This window comes from Glossina fuscipes, unplaced genomic scaffold (assembly GCF_014805625.2).
Source record: "Glossina fuscipes isolate IAEA_lab_2018 unplaced genomic scaffold, Yale_Gfus_2 3, whole genome shotgun sequence".
NCBI classification, from domain to species: Eukaryota; Metazoa; Arthropoda; class Insecta; order Diptera; family Glossinidae; genus Glossina; species Glossina fuscipes.
In genome coordinates this window covers 8,338,183-8,360,163 of record NW_023998417.1, presented here as the reverse complement: position 1 = coordinate 8,360,163, position 21,981 = coordinate 8,338,183, and the positions used below count along the sequence as shown (strand labels likewise).

The 21,981-nt window shown below is 31.4% G+C and overlaps 1 protein-coding gene across 11 annotated transcripts in view; it reads right to left on the bottom strand.

Moving 5' to 3' along the window:
- Nucleotides 1-21,981, bottom strand: part of LOC119634776 (AF4/FMR2 family member lilli) — a 302,476-nt gene that overhangs the window by 207,402 nt on the left and 73,093 nt on the right. For all 11 annotated transcript variants that reach the window (XM_038029132.1, XM_038029133.1, XM_038029131.1 and 8 more), the window contains one exon: nucleotides 5,945-6,068. In XM_038029132.1, the coding sequence (XP_037885060.1) occupies nucleotides 5,945-6,068 (124 nt within the window). The remainder of the gene's footprint in view (nucleotides 1-5,944; nucleotides 6,069-21,981) is intronic.

Genomic DNA, 21,981 nt, shown 5'->3' with positions numbered 1-21,981 from the left:
CCAACAAAAAAAAAAAAAAAAAAAAAAAAATCGTACAACAGATGTTAAAGATAAATGGCGTAGAGTAATTATGATAAAATTATCTGAGCAAGTGTAATCAGAGTGAAATTTTTTAGCGTTCACCTTTAAAAGAAAGTTTTCAGCTAAAGCATTGCTTGTCCGGCATTACATCTCCATCGAATTTCTGTATATAATATTTCTCGCGCACGTCCTTACTGTCCTGAACAAACTTCTAGATCTTCAGATGTCTTTCTGTGAGCTCATAGAATGCATTTAGTGTAACACTGTTGACACTGCACTTCGTTTCAGTATATTATAGATTAAAGGAATCACACGAATCATCATCACTTATAGGAAATCTCGAGCACTACAGTATTGTACTTGGCAAAATTTTCGGACCCCCCAACCCGTAATGGATGCAGCAGCCAACTGTATGCTTTGTTAATACGATACCAACGATTATTTGCTTTGATGAGATGTGTCCATATCGTTCTAACCAAGTGAACCAAGTGAACTAAGTGAAATTAGCAAAATTACGATGAATGTCAACCATGGTCTTTGCAATTATTAGTTCTATCTTTATTGACAGGATTGTGGACCCCATTTGAGAGGATTCATATTGATCGAATTGCTTGATCATGCTCTAAACTGGCAAAAGCGGAAACAGAACTCATAGCATAGCGCATATAATGTTCGAACTAATGATTGATAAAATGAAGATGGTATGCTACCCTTCACGGTTTTTAATTTATACAAACTCTATGATGAAACCATATAAAAATTGCACCTGTTAACCCTATTTTAGAGGACTCTATCGCAATTCATATCAATCATTCTGTTTACCTATATATTGTTTAAAAGTTTTCAGGTGAGTATATCTTAATTAATTTATTTTATTTTCTGCGTGATGAATAGCAACAAATTAGCAAAAAAAAAAAAAAAAAAATTAATTTTGTTTAAAAAGCAAAAAAAAAAAAAAAAAAAAAAAAAAAAAAAATGCAATAAATATTCAATAAACTTCGTTAAGAGCGAATTATATTAACTTGTTCCCCTCTAAAACGAATGATCTCTATATAGAGCATGGGAGAAATCATGCGTTCATTAAAATTCATTAAGTTTTAAAACAAACCATTAATTATTCATTAATATTTTAATAAACTGATAATGTTTGTATAATATTATAGTCATAATAAGGACGTTAATCAACGGAATACTTGAAATATTATTTCAATATAAAAAATGCAATGCTTTTTCACGTAAATAAACTGAGTAAATAAACCGAGAAAATTGGTCACAGCAAGAGCATAATGCAAAAATTCTTTAAATTAATTAAATGCGAAATACGCGAGAAGAGTGGACATCAAAACATTGTAAGCAATCAATAAGAGAAATCAATCGCATTAATCTAATAGTGTCATGCGATTAGAAAGTTTTTTTTTTTTTTTTTTTGTAATCAGCTTAGGGGTTACGAGCTGATCTCTCTGTTGTACTTTCTACATTTATTTCGGATTCTTTGTATTCCATGGATAAATGCTTAAGAAGACAACATTTAATCATAAGAGTAAAGTCAAGTCAAGTCAAGTCAAATCAAATTGTCGTAAATGGAGGTAAACAAGGATGTAAACCGTTGATGAAAAATTAAAAACGTTTTTAAAATATGTGGAGAAATCAGTTTAACAAAACATGCATTATTACTATGCTATAAGTTATTCTTCCGTCCCCTTTGCATCGCATAGGCTGTCATGTAGATGTCTATGCAAATTTAAATTTGTTTTTCTCATATAATTATATGAAACGATATTAAAACATGTGCTTTCATTAATAATACCAATTACGAAAACATATTTAATTAAAAATAATTACATGCGATAAATCATTTTATAGACTCAATGCATAAAATCCATGTAAATATTACAGCATTCAAGTTGCTGGATGTGATGGCTGGATTGTTTGCGATTTCCTCTGTTTTTTTTTTTTGTTTTTTTTTTTTTTCTTTTTCGTTTTGTTTTATTTTAGCCATTCATTCCCAATACAATTCGGTCGGATTCAATGCAATGAACCATTGGACTCATCACAACATCATAAATATAATTACCATTACCATGCTAGGCTGTCAATTACACAAACAGAAAAGTATACATAAAAAAAAATAAAAAAAAAAAAAGCATATAAAGAAAAAAAGTGCACAACCAAGTTACTGCACAATGGAAAATTTAACATTACAACATTCGCCATCGACTGAGTAACATATATGAAGGACAAGATATCTGCTGCATTATCCACAAATATATAAATATATATATATATATATATATATATATATGCATGTATGTATATATGCACGCATATGCGCATATATATATATACATATATATGTATATATATATATATAAATAAGTGCAGGTACTGTTGTGTAGGTTTTATAAAATTTCATCTCGGCGAGATGGGCTTATAATAAACCGTGTTTCAAGTTATGATGGCTAAGGGAATTAAGTATTAAAAGGTAATAAAATTGATAAAACCATCAACTTACACACACGCGGACACGCATACGCATACAAATACACGCGTATATACATATATATATATATATACATACGCACTCATACCTATAGCAAATGCAAGTAAAATGGAAAGAGGAAACAGAACTCATGTAGTAAAGCAACAGACAAGAACAACAACAAAAATTGAACATGAAATCAGTTAAACCAGTTTGTCAACTGGTATTGCCCTTTTTTTTTTTTTCTACCTTACCTTCTTCTATCACTTTAGCTTCTTCCCCCTCCACCCTGTACTAAAGCTGAAGTTTGCTTTGCAATGCTGTTATGCTGTTGGATGTACGGATCAGTAACTATGGTTAGTTACTGTATATGTATGTATATGTGTTTGGCTTACCGAACGATAAGAAGAAAAAAAAAAAGAAACAATAAAAAACACATATCCTCTTCTATCTACGCACTGTATCTCCGTGTGTTCAATTCTCAGCGCGTTTTGCTTGTACATTCTTTAATTTGTTCAATGCTACACATAACGCATGTCGTCCTCTGCATCTCGGGTAAGTATCTGCATGTTTAAAGGTGTGTAGATCGCGTATATGTGTGTATATGTGTGTGCATGTATATATATTTTCTTGCGAATATTTGTATGCATCATAACGATTGTATTGGCAATTTTTTTATTTTTTTTTACTTTATTCGTCTTTATTGTCTTTGAAAAGCTTGTTTATTGAAGCACAATGCATTTATTGTTGTTGTTGTTGTTGTTGTTTCTTATATGTATTTTATTGTATTTTTACTCTGGTCGCGTTTTCAGTTCAACTTTTCGTTTTTCTTCTTTTTTTTTTTGTTTTTGTTTTCATTCTGTTGCTCTGGTGTCACATTCATTTCATTTCCTTGACAATTTGTTAGCTTAACATACATAAATAAATGCGAATACATGTTCGTATTCCATGTTGCGATTTTTTTTTTTTTTTTTTTTTATTTTGTTTCTCTTACAAGGACTACTACGCTACTATGCCCGAACACAATTACACAATGTCTGTATTTATCTCCTCCAGTGCCTTATAATGACTTGTTTAAATCGAGTTACAAAACATATCAAGACAAAAACAAAAAGAAAGAAAGACGACATACACATGCACAACCTTTAAAAAAGATCTTATAATCCACACTTTTCATGGCGCACTACTGAAAATTGATTGAAATGTAATAATGATGTTAGCGATTCCTTCATGTACACGGCATCTTTTTTTTTTTTTTTTTATAATTGCATTTTCTTTCAGTTGAGACAAAATTCGTCCAAACAAGGTAAATCATTTCAAGTTTTCAACTCAGTTATGATATAAATACATTTTTCGTCAATTTTAAGAATTGTTAGGGCTTAAACAACATTACCTTACAAGGTAATTAATAACAAAAATCGAATTATTAATGACGTACTTGTAAATATCTTATAAAATAGAAAATCATAGGAAAATATAAAGAAATCTAAAAATGCCAATGATTGGAGCAATAATACTCAGTAAAGCATTACTTTCATCATTTTTTTTTTAATCCTCTACACTCTCTCCATTCCTACCCGTTGCTTACACAAAGTCCAACTTAAATGTTGCAGTTTTCCAGATATTTTGATGAAATTTGATATATCGGTGCGTTTTAGCCCAAAGGCGGACGTCAGTGAAAACAGTTCAGATAGGACCACTTTTTCGACCACTTCCCATATAACGTATTATTTTAAAAACTCGTTATACGAATATTTTTAGAAAAGTGGAGTGTGTTGCACGGTGTGTCGCGACCCAACATAGTTTTTTTCAATCTCTTTTTTACCAAGACATCTATTTACGACTTTTCTGCAACATAATTAAGGATTTAGCGGTAGATGAAAAAGATGGAATCAGGACTGCAGAGTCAAATAAAATATATATCATATTTTTGGACAAAGACAGTTGATATAACTCTCATCAAACTTAAAAGTATTTATATACGAGATTTTAGTACAATCTCCAAGATCCTTCGTCTACCTACTGAAAGCCGGCATTCGCCTGTCGGGAAGAGATTTAGCAATCAATAGCTACTGGGAGTGTAAGTTTGGTAGATGTTGTGTCTGGCGACAAGCAAATGCGTAGTGTTGTTACTTTAAAGCAATTAACTGGCTACACTACAGCGGATATTCTGAGAGTGCGTGAATGTTAAGGCTTTTAGTTTTTTAAAGAAAGCCGCCGAATAAACTTTACAATAGGAGCCGCCGGTACGTCTCAACTTGAAGTTTTTTTCCATTATTTTACAAGTTGCCAGCAACACTTAACGAAACCTCGCGAGAATATCCCTTGCCTGAAGTTGCAAATGTTCTCTTGATGTGCCAGTCTAACAAACTCTTGATGAGTAAATATGGCTTTCGTTTATATATGGCGCGTTATTTTCACATTAGTACGTATTTGGCTGACAGGGATCGCAATGTGCACATTATAATAGACATTCCACGAAGTAAGCACAGTTGCGGCACTAAAGTAGCAGAAATTAGAAGCATTTAACCGGTCAAAGTTCATTCAAAGTCTTAGTAAAGCAGCAACTGTTACCATCATTAGCCAGCCAAGAGCTAATTGCACGACATTTTAAATGTAATACTTAATCACTAATACTTGTGCAACTATGAGCAGGGTTAAAGCTAATTTTGTTTATGTATTGTGATATAATTCAGGTAGCAATAGTTTGAAGCGTTTGATTAACTGCTAAACACTCTTGAAATATTAAAAGATATATAGCAGCACTTAAACTACTATCGATCAAATACGTTAGTAGTAGTGTTAAGGAAAGCATTAATAGGTATAAACTATTTTCAGAGTAATGAATAGTAAAAAAAAACACCTGGGACAAAAAGTAAAGAGATAAAAAAATAAAAAAAACACAAAAAACACAAAAACCTATAGCTTTGATAATGAAAGGATTTATTTATCAATACATTTTAACTTTTACTAAAATTCTGACACCAGCAGATACACCTTCGTTTTCCCTCAAGTATCCCATAAGACAATCTGACTATGGCTTTCAACAGATATCTCCCTTAAGACACAAACTCGATGAATTCAATCAATCGAGACTTTGTACAAAAAAGTGCACTTACATTTAAATTTAACAAATTAAATTCTTTTCTTTTTTTTTTTTTCTCGATTCGATACGTTTTTTCCATCAAGGTGAACCCTTACAGGATAGAAAAAAAGATTGGAAAACCAAATTCAATTAAAATTCAATTTGCTTTAATAAAATTCTAAACCAATTAAGAGCAATAACAAACCACACCAACGTAAAGAAAGTAATGAAAAACAATGCGAACAAACATAAAAAATAGGAAATATGCATACGTACAAGCAAATAAATATATACACACACATACATACGCGTACATATACGCATACAGAAAAGAGTCGTCGCACATAATGGAAACTTACCTGAACATTGAAATCGAAGAAATATTCCGGTCGTAATGGACATGGCAGACCACATTTACAGGTACCCGGTGACAATAAGTAATCCTTGATTTGAAATGGTGAACGCAACGTGGCACCGGTGGGACTGCAATGAAAAAAAAAAAAGAGCAAACGAAAATGTAAACATAAAAATTTCAATTGAAAACAAGCATAAAACGTAGTAAAGGCAAAAAAAATTTAATTAATTTATTATTTCTTTTCCTTCTACACCCCAACCGCCATTCATTGAAGGAAATGTACTAAATATGTTAAGTCACCTTTTTTAAAATAAAGGAAGACGTGGCTCGATAAAACAACAACAAAACAACAATTGTTACGCAATCTATTGATGCCTTTGCTTCGTCCGCCTAAGCTTGACACAGTAGATAATTACTGACCCCACAAAAGATATTTAATCTTTTAATCCTATATTTGGGGGGCCATGCCATTAAATTGAAATGCGCATACCTTAAGCATTTCTCGAATAAAAGAAGAAAAAGAACACAAAAAACGTTCGAATGACGTTCAAAATAATATGCTATACAAGTTTAAATCGTCCAGATATTGAAACAAAAATTCTTAAATGATTCTTCTCTCGCCAACATTCAAGAAGGGAAAGCGACCAACAGTTTACACATTGAATGCAGAGAACATTATCAGTTAAGTGCTTGACATTTTAATGCTGACTTAATAGGAAATTACAGTAACAACAAAACGATCTAAGAAGAAACTATTTTTGATATTTTATAGGGGAATGCTTGCTGCTCGTTTGTGAAAAAATTTCGAATTTTTGATATCAAATTCATTCGTACTCCAAAAAAAAAAAAAAGTGCAAGTTTCATGCAAACATATCTACGATGCTACGATGAGACTGAGATGCGAGGGTTGCGTTTTTAATTCGATTTTCTATTTTACAACACTGAAGCGATTATTATTTATGTGGCAGACGAGGATTTTTTTTTTAGTATCTAACCTATCTAACAGTTTTGATGTTTTTTCTACTTGATGGTTTTAAAACCATCGCCGAAAGATATCCTTTTCATTTTGCTACGCGCAGAAATACGCGTAGCAAATAACATACTACGGTTATCAAAAAATTAAGCGACTTTTGTCTTCCTAACACTCGTTAACTATTTAGCTTGAAGGGTGAAATTGCGCAAAGCAATGCGACACTTGAAGAAAACTGTCAACGTAGCGTCGACTTTGATGCATCCGTTGCGCCTTGGTGGACATTCTGCATGACATTCACTCGATTTATCAATTCTTTTCCGATCATATGCATAGATCTATATCTCATCTTTTCTAATGATCCGTTCCATGACGTCTTGGCAGTTAGAAATCACCTTTCCAAAAAACCTACAGCAATATACTGAATGTCTCCATAGGTACTGCTACCAACCCATAAAAAGCAAAACCAATTTCCTGATTTCATAGTATTCGCATTTCGTCCGTCCACTTCTTATTTATGCAACAAGCATGCGTCCGTCCACTTCTTATTTATGGAACAAGCATGCGTCCGCCCACTTCTTATTTATGGAACAAGCACGCGTCCACCCACTTCTTATTTATGGAACAAGCATGCTTCCGCCCACTTCTTATTTATGGAACGAAACCGCTATCACGTAAGAAAATTAAATTTGATATACGAATGGCTTTTTTTGTGATCGCAATTTAAGTTGGAGAATAGGCTTGATTCACCCTCAAGCAATTGTCAAATAAGGAAAAAACTGCAAATTACATAATCTTGAACTTGTGAGTCCAAGCTCAAAACCGTGTCAAACTGCTGTACATTCACAAGGACTGAAGAAGTCTTTCCACTACCTATCATGGGTTTACCGGACCTTGGGCTTATGTACCCACGAAACAGACGAAACTGATTAACCTTGTTTTAGAAAAGTTAATTGCCAATATATAAAGAGAATATATATATATATATATATATTTGAATGTACATGAGAAGAAGAAGGCGGTAAGAAATTCAACTCCTACCTATTACTGCTACCAACGTTTGTAAAACAATATTAAATCGAAGAAACACATTTCTAAGCATTAATGAAATTTTAGACTTACAAAAAAAAAAAAAAAAAACAACAACACCAGCTAAGTATATTAACCAAACAAAAACAAAAAAACTAAAAAAAAAAGACGCACAAGAAACAAGAAGGGGAAAAAAAGGAAAACATTTCCAAGTTCGTGTAATTTTTTTTTTTTTTTTTGTTCAGTTTAAATTAATTACTTGCAAGACGGTTAATTAAGTCAACTGACGCCAAAATGACGTCAACTCCGACAACAACGGCAATTGTAGCAAACTATGCGTTGCAAACGGCACACATACAATGACATAGTAACCAAGTTGTAAGGCAGGTGCATTTAATGTTCGATTATCTTAAAGAAGAAAAAATAAAAAAAAAAATAAAACCGACTGAAACCAAAAGTTAAGTGTAATGCACACGCAAACATAGAAGGAAATGACATTTCTTGTTGCTCGCGATAATTACATTACAATTTAATCATCTCCTTACTTGCACACTTTTACAGTAATCGATTGTGTCGTAAAGATAAATAAAATTCAATAACATTTAAAGTTTTCTCCTTTTCTTCTTGCTTCGAAAAACTCCAGGTGAGAATATCGCACAACAACAACAACAACAACAACATGCACATAGTAATAACATAATTCATTCAATTGTGAAAATTTATTAAACATTTTATGAAGAGTATAAAAGATTGAGTCTTCTTTTTAAGTTTCAATTACCAATACCCATGTCATCAGCATGTAAAAGATACGTATATTTTTCATGAATATTTTCTTTCAAGTATTCTAAGCATAAAAAAAAAACAAAATTAATTTTCTTTTTATCATACATATGTTCTTAAGTTTATGAGATAGATGCACGGCCATTGATACCTCAAAATGACTTTACACGTATGAAGCTGAGCAAGAAGTGATTCTAATTTGCCTTCTTGTGCGTTACGGCAAACACACGCCATAGTTTAAGCGCCATTTTTGTATTATGGAACCTACACCAAGTGCGCTTTAGATGTTGATTTAGATGCCAACACTAGCGCTAACAACAAACGGGTGATTTCGCTTTTAAGACAGCTTGTCTAAGCATAGTTTCTTTGAAACTTGAAACAATTCTTGACTTCTACAGATATAATTTTAAGCGACTAAAAATTTGTATTGAAAAAAATATTTGTCTTGTAAGGGAGCGTTTGATTTGATAAGCTTTCAAATCCTGAGGTAATTTCGCGAACTCGAACTACTCTATATGAGGACTCCCTTGTATTGAAGCTTTTTGTTAACATAAAGCTGTTGGCAAAAAAATTAATCAATGACATGGGGTTGGAAGATTAAAGAACAGGGCATTGTATCTTCAAATTCCATCGAAAGGAAAGCGTGCGTTAAATGTCGGCGCGAATCGTGGTAAAAAGTCAATTTGTCCAACGCAAATTTGAGTTAATTTCAGGGAAAATACTTTATCTTACGATGCTTAGCTAAAATGCTTCATCTGATAAATTAATTTAAAAATTAGAATATCAAGTTGTCACGAACGAAATTTGTAGAGAAACAATTTTTTCATTTTCCTTTTATCTTTTTCCACTCTCATTTTTCCTTTCCCTTTAGTTGATATTGTTCCCTTGCTATTATAACCAATCTTCAACGATAATTCATAAGCGCTCGTGAAGCATGAGTCATATTGTCAACGGTGTTCTTTAGTTCGTAATTATTGCTCAAAGTCAGCTGGAGGAAACTTGGAAACTCAGCCGATTACTGCGGCTGAGTCTGCTACATAGAAATACTAGATCCAAGTATGCGATTGTTTTGCGCAGGAGCTGCTGTGCCATAGTTCCACATAACCGCAAGAATAGGAACTCATAGTACATAGTAAGGCGAATTTCGTTTTCACTTTCAGTAGAATTTAATTTTATAAAAAAAAAGGTTTTTAATATTCCGTTCGCTTAAAAAAAAGCGAACAAATCCAGCAAATAAAGGATATCAGTGACCTAACTCTTTGCTCTGTGCAATTCACAAAAGGAAGCCAATGCAATAATTCGCTGGATGTTCTCTCTTCAAGTCTCGAAATTTGCAGCTATTTACCAATGCATTCTCTACATTCACGATAATCCCTACAAGCAGTCAACTGATCTCTTATAGAGCAGATGTATTTAGATAATTGAATTCGCTTTATTTAACTTCATATCGCTAATAGTTTAAATTATAATAATTTTTATTTAGCGTAACATCTAATTATTTTATTAAATTTTTATTCGAAAAGTTAGCGTGAATGATTCGGTCACCGACATTTATTTCAATTTGAATGGCAACCAAATTAAATAAACAAATCCCTGACTTTTCTTATTTGCAAATGGACTCATGATAAATTTCAAATATAATTAGTTTTAATTTTTGCCCTAACAGCAGCAGCAAGCAATGGGAGAAGCATAAACGACAGCAACAACAGCAACAACAACAGCAACAACCACAACAACAAGAACAAGAACAAAGCAAAATTTAAGCAAAAGAAAACTTTTGCAATCACAACTTTTCTCGTAAGTCTTCTCCCTATTCTACCGACTCGCTTTATATGGACAAAAGACTATAAACACCTTTTGGAAAAGTTTAATGAAACTTTTATGCACACAAAAGCTATACATAAACAAATAAACAAACAAAAATATACTGAAAGCAGGTTAAGAAATGACTCATAAAGTAGAGGATACTACTAAATAGACAAAGAGACAAAGAGAGAGAGAGAGAGAGAAAGGGAGAGAGAAAGTAAGTAAAAGAAACGGAAAGCAACTAACCACCACAAGTGGATTAAATCAAATAAAAATTAACTTTTCACACAGAAATAAACAAAATAACTAAAGTATTAAGATATACATACATTCATTACATCACTGACAGAACGAAAAAAGATTTGTTGCGTCGAGTATGCGAATATATTCTATAGGTTTGAGGACGACAAACAACAATTGCCAACGGCCAACAGTTGTCTGTGGCCTTTGTACGTAAACCAAGATACATAGACAATAATAGTAAAAACAAAAAAAAAAAAACTTCTAAGGCCTTAAGTTAACCAAAGTTTTATTCAAATATGCATAAGAGAGAAAAAGTTATATATAAAATAGAAATTATCTTTTCGACGACTTCAAAAGCCCCCGGCTATTGCATGTAATGGATATATGTATCAACAGAAATAAATATATATATATATATATATATATATATGTTGTTCACGTGCCCAACAAGTAAAGAGTTACAACACTTAACACATTACGTTTTAATAATCGAACATATTTTTTTTTAATGGCGAGAGACATGAAATTCAACAAAATCCATATAATAGATATTTATTTGAATAGACACACAAAACATCATTTATCATAAAGTTTATAACACGAAAACTAGAAGAGAAAAAAAGAAAAGGTGTTCACCTCTCCTCCTCTTTCTCACTCACTCTTTTTCTCTCTCTCTCTCTCTCTTTCTTTCTCTCTCTCTGCACTACATCATGTTATCACAGACAAGAAGATTTAAGAACGTTTCAGATCATTTTTAATAGCTTTAGGGCGATGGATGAATCAAAAGTCAAAGCTATGAGTTTTTAGTTTCTTGTATCTTAACTTACATATTATTACAATAAAATGTTGGAAAAAAAAGAAGAGAAATTTGCGTTCAAAAGCATATAAAAAGGAAAATTGTAGACATATGTTAACCTTGCGACACCTCTTTCGTAGGCAAGCAAAATCCAACCAAAAATCATGTTAAGCATGAGTAACACAAACCACATGTATGCTATGAATGTTAAAAGCAAACACAGTATGTGTATGCTTGAAATGGTCTGCTAATTCAAAGCTAGACGTTGTCATATTTAAGAGCTAATGGTTTGATGCGAAACTTTGGTTACCTATCAATTCGCATCAGAGAGTAGTAGTAGATAGGCAGGCGCTGCTTAACTTTATTATCTTTCAAATCTTTCCAAATTTGTTAAGTGGCGAGGTATACGCAATAGTGCAAGAAATATTTGCATGATGACTGATGTATTTTTGAATATTTTTATAAATGCGTATCATGCGGAGATGAGAGAAATTTTCTACAAGAGAGTAGGAGAAAACTAAGTAAATGAATAAATTTTTTGATTATTTGAAACGTAATAAGATCACGCCAATCTGAAATTATTTTTATAGTTTCTCATTTTGTCTGATATTTATTTTTTTTTGTGGGGTTACGCGCGGTCCAATGATAATAATATGCCTGCTGGCTAAGTTTATACGCTATCAAGCGTGTTATGAGACATTTGACTGCAATATTGATGTATTTTTGTGTGCGAAACGTTCGCACCAACACATTGAAATTTGTATTGTTTTTGTCAGCAACATTGGGCCTGCATGTAGATATCATGCGCAAGTCAGTGTTTAAGAAAATATATCTCTGGCAATTATTATCTCTGCATATGTTGTCAAAAATAACAAAAGTTTTTTTTTTTTTTTTTTTTTTTTTGATATCAGAAATACAAAAATATTGTTGACAATCAATGATTTTGGTTTTCGTTCGTTCAGATTCAATCTTTAGCGTACAAATCTCTCTTTGAGGAAGAATGGAATGCCTTATATTATTATATGCATACATATGTATTGAAAAGTTTTTAATAATCATTCAAGCGGAAACCACTTTCTGGTTTTCACTCATGCATTGCATTTTTCTTTTCTTTCCAATTTTTTTTTTTTTTTTTTTTTTTTTGTCTTTTCTTTCATCGTTTGCGTTACCATTGATGTTAAAAATTTATTAAAATTACAATTTTTGTTCATTATCTTCTTCATTAAGCGCATGAAGAATCTCCAACTGTTAATGATGCTTTAAAAGTCATCAATATCGTTGTTTGTCGTTCGTATAATATTTTATAATAATTAATTGTTACTTTGTTTCATTCATATATGTTTTTATAATCTATTAAATGTATATATATATATATATATATGTATGCATGTATGTACATAAGTAATCGATATTTGACTATTAAAGACGGTAGCTTTTTAAATACGCTGTTATAAAATCATTAAAATTTAATTAAATACTTTTAAATGCAATCATTTAAAGTTAGTTATATGTCAAGGTGAATCCATTTAATGCTTGGCATTAGCATAAACAGTCTTTGTAGGCAGTTAGTTAATTAAAACATAAAAGCTTTATTATTATTCACATTAAAATTATTAATTTTGATGTCTCGACAACATGCGATAATATCGATACTATGAGATGCACTATTTATGACTTGAAATTATCAAAAAAAAAAAAAACTTGATTTCCAAACGATTGCGCAACATATTAAAATGCCATTCAAGTCCTGCGATAATTTTGAAAAATTTGCATAGATAAGAAAATGTGGCTTGACTACTATGGTAATTCGATACACCACTTGTGTTATGAAGGTATATTAAATTTTTTGCGAACGTGTGCGTCAAGAGAAAGTCTTTACATCGATCGATTCAGAATTACTTTTTCAACCTAAGTTCCTTTGTCCACCTGTTCCGTCTTTTTTTCTCTTGAAAAAAATTTAATTGAAATTCTTCTTTTATTGTACTTATATGGCATTGTCTAAAAAGTACTGAGCTTCTGGAAGTCAATACACATTTATATGAGTTTTTTGATTGTTTTGTGGATTTTTTTTTCCGGCACTTAAGACGAAGGAAGAAGTAGACAAAATTTCTGATTTCTACCCAAGAAATTATAAAATGCCTTTTTCACTACTGTCTCTTTTAAAACTAATACCATCCAAAAGATTGCGCGACAACACAAGTAAATGATTTGTTCTATAGAATAGACTTAAAAATGCCAAGTAAATGCTCTCGATATCTAATATGCACTTAATAGTTTATGCAAGCAAAGTTTGACGCTGCTATAAGCTACTTTCATGTCCAAATTTCGGGAGACTTAAACATTGACAGCAACGCAAAGATAAGGTTGCTATTGAAGCAATTTATTCATTCTGACTTCGTAGAGCTATATTTGCAATATATATAGCAAGTTCACTATCTAGCTGCAAGAATATATATACATTTGGCCCCATACATTAGCTTTAAATTGCAGCTGCCAGCACTGCTGCCTTTATATTCTAAGATTTAGGCAATTGCCGCAATCATGTGTGGAACTAAACAGAAGTTTTCCGGTTTGCTGTTGATTTAGGTAAATCAAGTTTAAGACGACCACCGAAATGAATAAGGTTTTAAAAATGAAGATATAACAGTTATTAGATTGATTGATTTTTCATTAATTTTCATCTATAAAATATATTTTTTAATTGCCATATAAAGTTTAATTAAATTGCAGTTTAATAAATAAATTTATGGCTTCATAAATATTTATGATAATTTGAACGAACAATCACAGAAAGCAGTTAAACTTAACAAAAATGCTGAGTTTACGTTGACCTTTTAATAACCTATATACTCACAAAAAAAAAAAGAAAAAAAAAAACCTAATCTGCAAAGTGATCAATGATATTATCGGGCAACACGGAACTTGCATTAAAAAATGTCGTACGATATCTTTGGTAAAGGGTTGCCTTTAAGAGTTATATAAGGTCTTTCAAGGATATTTTATTTTTCTTTTGATTTTCAAAATTAACCAAATCTAGTACATATTGCATTAATAATTTGATCTACTTATCGCAATTTTTTCTTCGAAATTCTATGCCATGCTATAGTTAAACGTTAATATAATTGCATTATTAAAATATTGATTGAATGTCTTTGTGAAAGCAAAAAAAAAAAAAATCTTCTTTTTAATTAGCATAATATTTATTTTCAAACAAGATACACAAGCATAAAATACACCTGCGTGGCGATAGTGATGAGAATTTATCGATTATAAGAGAAAGTCTCATCAAAGAAGATTTTGTTCTGACAGATTTGGGGCGTATTTCTTAAAGCAAATTAAAATTCTTTTCATGTCTGTTGCGGTTTCCATAAAACAGCATAACAACATGTCACACAATCGACGATTAATCGGATAATGAGTGAAAGAAATTCAGAAGACTGAAGGAAGGATTGGAAAACTTTTGTAAAGTTTTCTATTTTTCAACTTTATTCAATTGGTTGTTTTTTTTTCTTTTTTGTTTTCTTGATTTGCCTGCTTGATTGAACACTACCGAGCACACAAAACTAAATGCAATTTTTATAGTTTTGCCATAAAAAAAAAAAATGTATTTATAAACACATGAGAATTATTTGCTTTTTTGCACGTAAATGTCATCAATTATTTCAATGGCAATTAAATTCAATAAATTATTAAATACATTATTCTTTATTTATGCACGTCGTACATATATATATACGTATATAAATATTGCGTGTAGGTATAATAACTTTACTGTCAATGTGCATGCATTGTTCACTTTAAATTCGATGAATCACAAGCACATTTGTCACTTTCAAGTCATTTAATGGTCATTTGAATTTTGCTTTCGAAAAATAAAAAAAAAATTGCAATCGAATTAATCTATAAATTTTTTATAAAATTCTTTTATCTGTTGCACAGGCGCGAGATAAGGAAGTGCGAATTGTTGTTCATATTATTTAAAAGAATAATTCAAACGCAAACAAAAACACACACAAAGATATAAAAGAGATATATGGATTAGCGATTCTACTATCATCAAGTTGCCTCAAGCGTGCTACGAGATATGCAAATTTCATTAAATACATCTGAATAATTATGAAAATTCAAGACGATAATAAATTTGAAAATTTATGAATCGAAAGATAAGTGATAAGTAAAAATGTTAAGGTTATTCACTTTTATTATCATCACTGCTATTATTGCTATTATTATTATTATTATTTTTACTGTTGTCTCTTATATATATACAACATTTTTGATTTATTTTTCTATTAATTTATTTAAATGGAAAACATTTGTTCGACTAATTGAAAAATGACTTTGATAAATGTTTTCAAAAGTATTTTAGTTTACAGAAAAAGTGAAAGTGTTAATAAAAACAAAAACAAAAACGGAAAAACTTTATACATACATTTGACCTAAACTCTTTTGACTGTTTTACCACCGGTCCATTGAAGCATATAAAATAATTGAAAAAAAAAAATTGAAAGCGAAATGAAAAATATTTACAAATCAACTGAATCATCTGAGAAAAGTTAAAATGAGCCGGATTTCTCTCTATCCATTAAGCATTAAGAGCAAAAGCATATAATAGTTATGCCCATCTGTAGTAAGTAAACTCATCAAGTCAAGCGTATTAAGCATAAGGTTACGTGCAACATTAACTTGTCAGTAAATGGTTCGTACTTTCAAAGTCACATAAAATGAACAATAACATATTCGCTTTAATTTAACCAATGCTCGAGTTACGAGGTGTGTTCGAAAACAAAGGTGACTTCTTATTTTTCCCGGAAAACACCTATCAAAGTATATAATGCACTTATGTCAGCGCTTTATCCAATCCAAGCATTTTTTTTTGATATGGCCTTGAACTCTGTGCCTCCTTATCGTGGGAAAACTCATGGATCTTGGGAACAGGAAACAGATGCCTGTGAATACTGTAAGATATGATTACGGTGTTGCTTTTGTCCCAAAAAATTACGAACACTCGTATGCATGTTCAGTTAACTTAGAGTGCCTTGCATTAACTGCATGGTTTTATTGATGATCGTAGCTAATACAACGGACAAAAGCCAAATGACTTTGGAATACATAATCAAAAATTCAATGTTAAGTAATTGAAGAATTAAATACTTAAGTACTTTGACTCTTTACAATGGCAACAGTTACAGTTTCAGTGCACATGTGGTCCCGCCTGCAGATAAGTTAACAAAAACAAAAACTATTTTAAGTGCCGAGTATTCAATTTTTCTAGTCTTTTTTTTTTTTTTTGCCTTTTAAAGTCGTGACTAATTGGAGAATACTGACTGCACACAAGTCATACTCAGTTATTGTGCTGAGAATTGCAAGATTCCTTAATTAACTTCAAATAAAAATTAAGGCCATCATAATGAGTAAAAAAAAAAAAAAAAACAAAAAAAAAAAAGTACAAACAAATCGTAATTATATGTTGTTATTAAGATTATAAAGTCATTAAAATTAATTTTAAATTGTCTTTAAATCCCTAAGCAGCGACAAAAAGGCAACACAAATCTTTTGTTTATAAAAACATTTTCATTTCGTCTTTGTCATCATTAAAATGTCAATTACGTCAAAACCAAAAATTCATAAAGCAATTTCAATACCCATTTCAGACATACAAATACAAAGTAATTGAAATAAATTCAAATTATACCTTGTTACGTGTGTACCGGTAAGCATATTTTTTTGTAAGCATAACAATCGTTAGGTTTCCTTGAGAATGAATTCTGTGTGTCGCGACCGACCAAAAAGCTGACAGCTTTCCGAAAATAACAAAACAAATTGTTTTTTTTTTTTTTTGTGTATTTTTTTTTTTTTGTGTTTTGTAAAGTTATGAGCGTAGTTTTATTGCAAAACTCAGTGATTCCCAACATCGATTGATGTAATGACGAAATGAAAAATATGAACAAGTAATCGTAGATTCTCAAGTAATGACTACCTAAGTAAATCAGGCAGCGCGATCAAAGGAATCCGACTGTTTAAGTTTACCTTACAAATATTTTAGCTTCACTTTCTATGTAAGTATGATTCATCAATTCACTTCACACGAATAACTTTTAAAAAGAAAAAGCACAAAATTATTGGTAAAAATTTAAATAGTAAAACTTTTGCCTGCAAATGATGTAATTAAACGGAAATTACGAATCACAAGAAATTAGATCATCGTCATTAACATTACCCATAAATGATAGATGCAGCATATAATTCGATAAAGTATAATACAAGGAATCATTCCTTAGCTTCTGTTTGTTTGTGTGGCTTTAAAACTAAGCGTATAAATTTATTATCAAATAAATAGAGTACCTTAAGTTAAATGAAAAGAAAAAAAATTTTATATTGCAGCCGCAATATTCTCGATTATAGAAAACTCCCCTTGAAAGTGTCGCGATATGAAATGAACTCTTTGCCTACTTACTCGATTAATTCAATTTGTTTTATGTAAATGACGTTACGCATGGTTACCTTTTAGCCAATCTGTACCGCTCAGCCGATTATGTCAGCAATATGTATATATACTTATATATTAATGGTGGTGTAATCAATGCCAGGAAACGTTTATAATTTTTCTCTTATGTCCTACGCGTTCTTTGATGTAAAGATTAACTTGATTCAATTCTTCCTAAAACTAAATTTGCAACGTTTGATTAATTTACAGACACACACAAAAGTGTCAAATGTCGTTATGGAATGTATGAAATTTTACCACCCCAAGCACTAGATATCAACACTAAGCCGACACCTTTATTATACGATTATGAATCGTTTATTACATAACTTTAACCTCAACAGACTGCGGTAATGATGCGACTATGAAAACTAATTGGCGTTATAAGCGGTCAATAATGAAGACAGAAGAAAACCACTTGTTTTCCTCAATTATTTTTATTTCCGTTCGTAAAGGGATCGAACTTTTCATTGCTCACCACTTGACGGATGCTTTTAAAAATTGTCACTGCTTTGAGAAAGTTGTATATATATATCGATTGTATCTTCATATTCGATCGAAACTCCAAACGGCTTTAATTCAAAAAATCGCTTAAGAAATCGGTTACCCTATTGGCGAAAAGTAAAGCGTGAAGGTTTATAAAGATATCTATTCTGCTAGACTTTCGCTTTCTATTAGTTAGACACATAATGCAGTTTTGCTTCTCTACGCGAATTTCAATAAAGATGAAGTAATGATGTATGTAGTAAATATAATGACAGCCTTGAGCTATCCTTTCTTACTATTATGCATAGAAAACTTTGCAAGGAAACAAAACTTTCGTCCTCTATTTGTATTCAACTTTTATTAAAATTCTTCTTTACCCCTTTACAAATACTATTATTATTATTAATAATAATAATAATGAATTTCTAATCTTTCCTTTTCACCTATGAATTGAATAAAACCCATAATTATAAATTCAACGAATTTTTGATATGAAATCAATTTTGTTAAAAACAATCTCTTTTTACATATATATTATGTCTGCATGTTCATTTGTGAACAACAAGATTTTAATTAAGTTTTCACACAAACCCACACTATTCAATAATTTTCCGTTATTGTTTAATTAAAAGTGGCTCATATTGTGTGAAAAGAACACTTAAACGTTCAGATACTTCTGGCAATGAATGACCAAAAGTCAGTCACAGCTAGTGGCAGTGGTGGTGATGGCGATGGGGATGGCGATGGTGATGGTGATGGTGATGGCGCTGGTGGTTGACTGGTTTGCAAATGCAAAGAAATTAATGACAACTACACTCACTTAACACCGAAAAATATGCCCATAAATGTGAACATAAATGTATGATATGTAAGTAAGTATGTACACACATGTACGTTATATGTACGTTCGTTTGAGATTGCAGTACATCGGGAATAAAAGCTCAGTAGCACAACACTTTACACATTCATGGATATAATTTGAATACAGTGTTAAGCGAAGAGCAAAATCTCAAACAGTTACATAAAGGGCTACAAGAACCCAAGAGATATGCATGCACACATTCAACAACAACAACAAAAACAACAACAACAATAAACGAGGTTGTAAATTTTTAAATTATGGCGCAATTTAAATGCGTAAACGTAGGCACATAAGCAAAAAGGAGGGAAAAAGATGAACACACACATATGCAAATTAAATGAACAAAATCAGTTACAAAATACCAGCCACGGTAGTGAATGCGTTTAAGTATTTTATCAGATGAGTAGGCTCCAAAATATATGTAAATATACGTTATATGTGCACTAATTGTTTTAAATAATGACTCACAACAACAACACAACCCAGTAATAGTAGGCACAAAGCGAAGCGAAGCAAGGCAAAGTTACTAAACCAAATAATAATAATAATAATAACAAAAATAACAAAAAATAACAAAAAATAACAAAAATAATAATAACAACAACAACAACAATGGTTATAATAAACATTTGAAAGGAAATGAAAATATTAAGTACTTGAACAAAACACTCATTCAATTGCTGCTATGATTGGAAAATATACTTACTTTCACGCAAATGCATGCACAACAAACGTCAATAGAGAGACAGACACATAATATTGCATAAGCATTTACATGTATAAATAAATTTAACAATATGCTTGTCGGTTACGAAGATAATGTCTATGATGGCAAATACGGTAGGAAAAACTACTCAATACACACATACGCCACGTACGCCATCACGCATATATACAGAAAGGATTTCATTATAATATATATGCTTTTAAAACTACATTATATGTGCAAATGCGTGTATTTTGGGCGAATGAAATGTAAATTTGGCAAATGTTTTGTTTTCCTCTTTATCTTTATTTCATATTTGCTTATGATTTTTTTTTTTTTTTTTGCGGTATGGCACAATGCCGGAAAGTATATGCATGCATACACAATACACATTCAAAACCAACATCAAACAGTTTCATAAGCAAAAAAAAAATAATAATAATATAAATAAAATAAAAAAACAAAAAAAAAAAAAAAAAACTTGTAAAGAAAAATTCAAACGTGAGCTGGGAAACTGAATTCTCTCGTCGTCCTTACGGTATTTTTTTTTTCGTCGCAAATTTATACAATGTGAAAATTCAATAAATTTTATAATATTTACCGAACATTATTGTTTGCTGTTTTAACATATGGACAACGACCGACTGTTTTATTTGATTTATGAACTGTTTACGCACCGATACCTCCATTATATATTGTAGCATGCATATGCAATTTTTCTGCATTGATTTTGCTGCGTAACGAACTTTTTCTACTCATTTTACACTTAAGGTATTCACTCGGTCATCAAATTAGTTAAGTCTGTTTTTTTTTTTTAAATGGCTGCATCACTTTTACTTCACGTAGAGAGACTCGATAGTTGGATCACAGTATCCCTACAAATATTCTGCCGTTAAGAAATGCACTAAGTATTGTGAAATAATAATGAGCTAAAGAAAGCCACGTGCAGGACAATTTGGTAGTGGTGTGGACTGTTCTTAACATGCATTAAAAACGATTATAACAAGATATGAGACACGTGACAATGACAAGCTAAAGCAATACAGTGGCGACAATACATTGATAGATAATATTGAAAGCAAGCACTTCCGAAAAATACTTAGAACCGAGCAACTCTTAAAAACATTCCACTCACAATAGCACCTGTCAACAGATGCCAACATATATTAACAAGCTGTCCTTGGTGACAAGATCTTTTTCGCCTAAATGCAAAAATTCAATTAAAAAAAGAGAATTTTTCTCACAATTCTTAATTCTTTCGCGACGACAACCGAGTACTTTACTTTGCCAACTTTCGCGACGTTACAACTGTAAACTAATAAATGAATGCCGTATGTAGACGATGTCAGCCGCTGTGATGCACCAAAGGACTGAAGTACGACACTTGTCGGGGAATGGTTAAAGGTGAGCGTATTAAGCTCGCCCAGATTCATGTATATTATCAATATCTACTATTTTAGGTTTGCAGTTGTTATTGGCAAAAATTTTTGGAAATTTCTATTTTTTATGTCAATTTGTACGTATTTGTTAAAAACAAATTTTATTTCGTATTAATTCCCACATAAGCTTTCGGTTAAGCCAGACCAGATGCTTCGTCTAAGTTATTGACAAACAGAAATTTAAACAGATACAATAACTGGTCGCAATTCACCATAAAATACTCTACACAACCTTACAGCTATATATATGCGTACCATTTTCATCAGTGTTTCTCCTTAGCGACTGTGCTGCACTTAAATGAATGCGGCGCTGCACTGAGCTGGATGCAGCGCTGCACTGAGCTGAATGCAGCGCTGCACTTAGCTGGATGCAGCGCTGCACTTATCTAAATGCAGCGCTGCCCAGACATGGATGCAGCGCTGCACGGAACTGGATG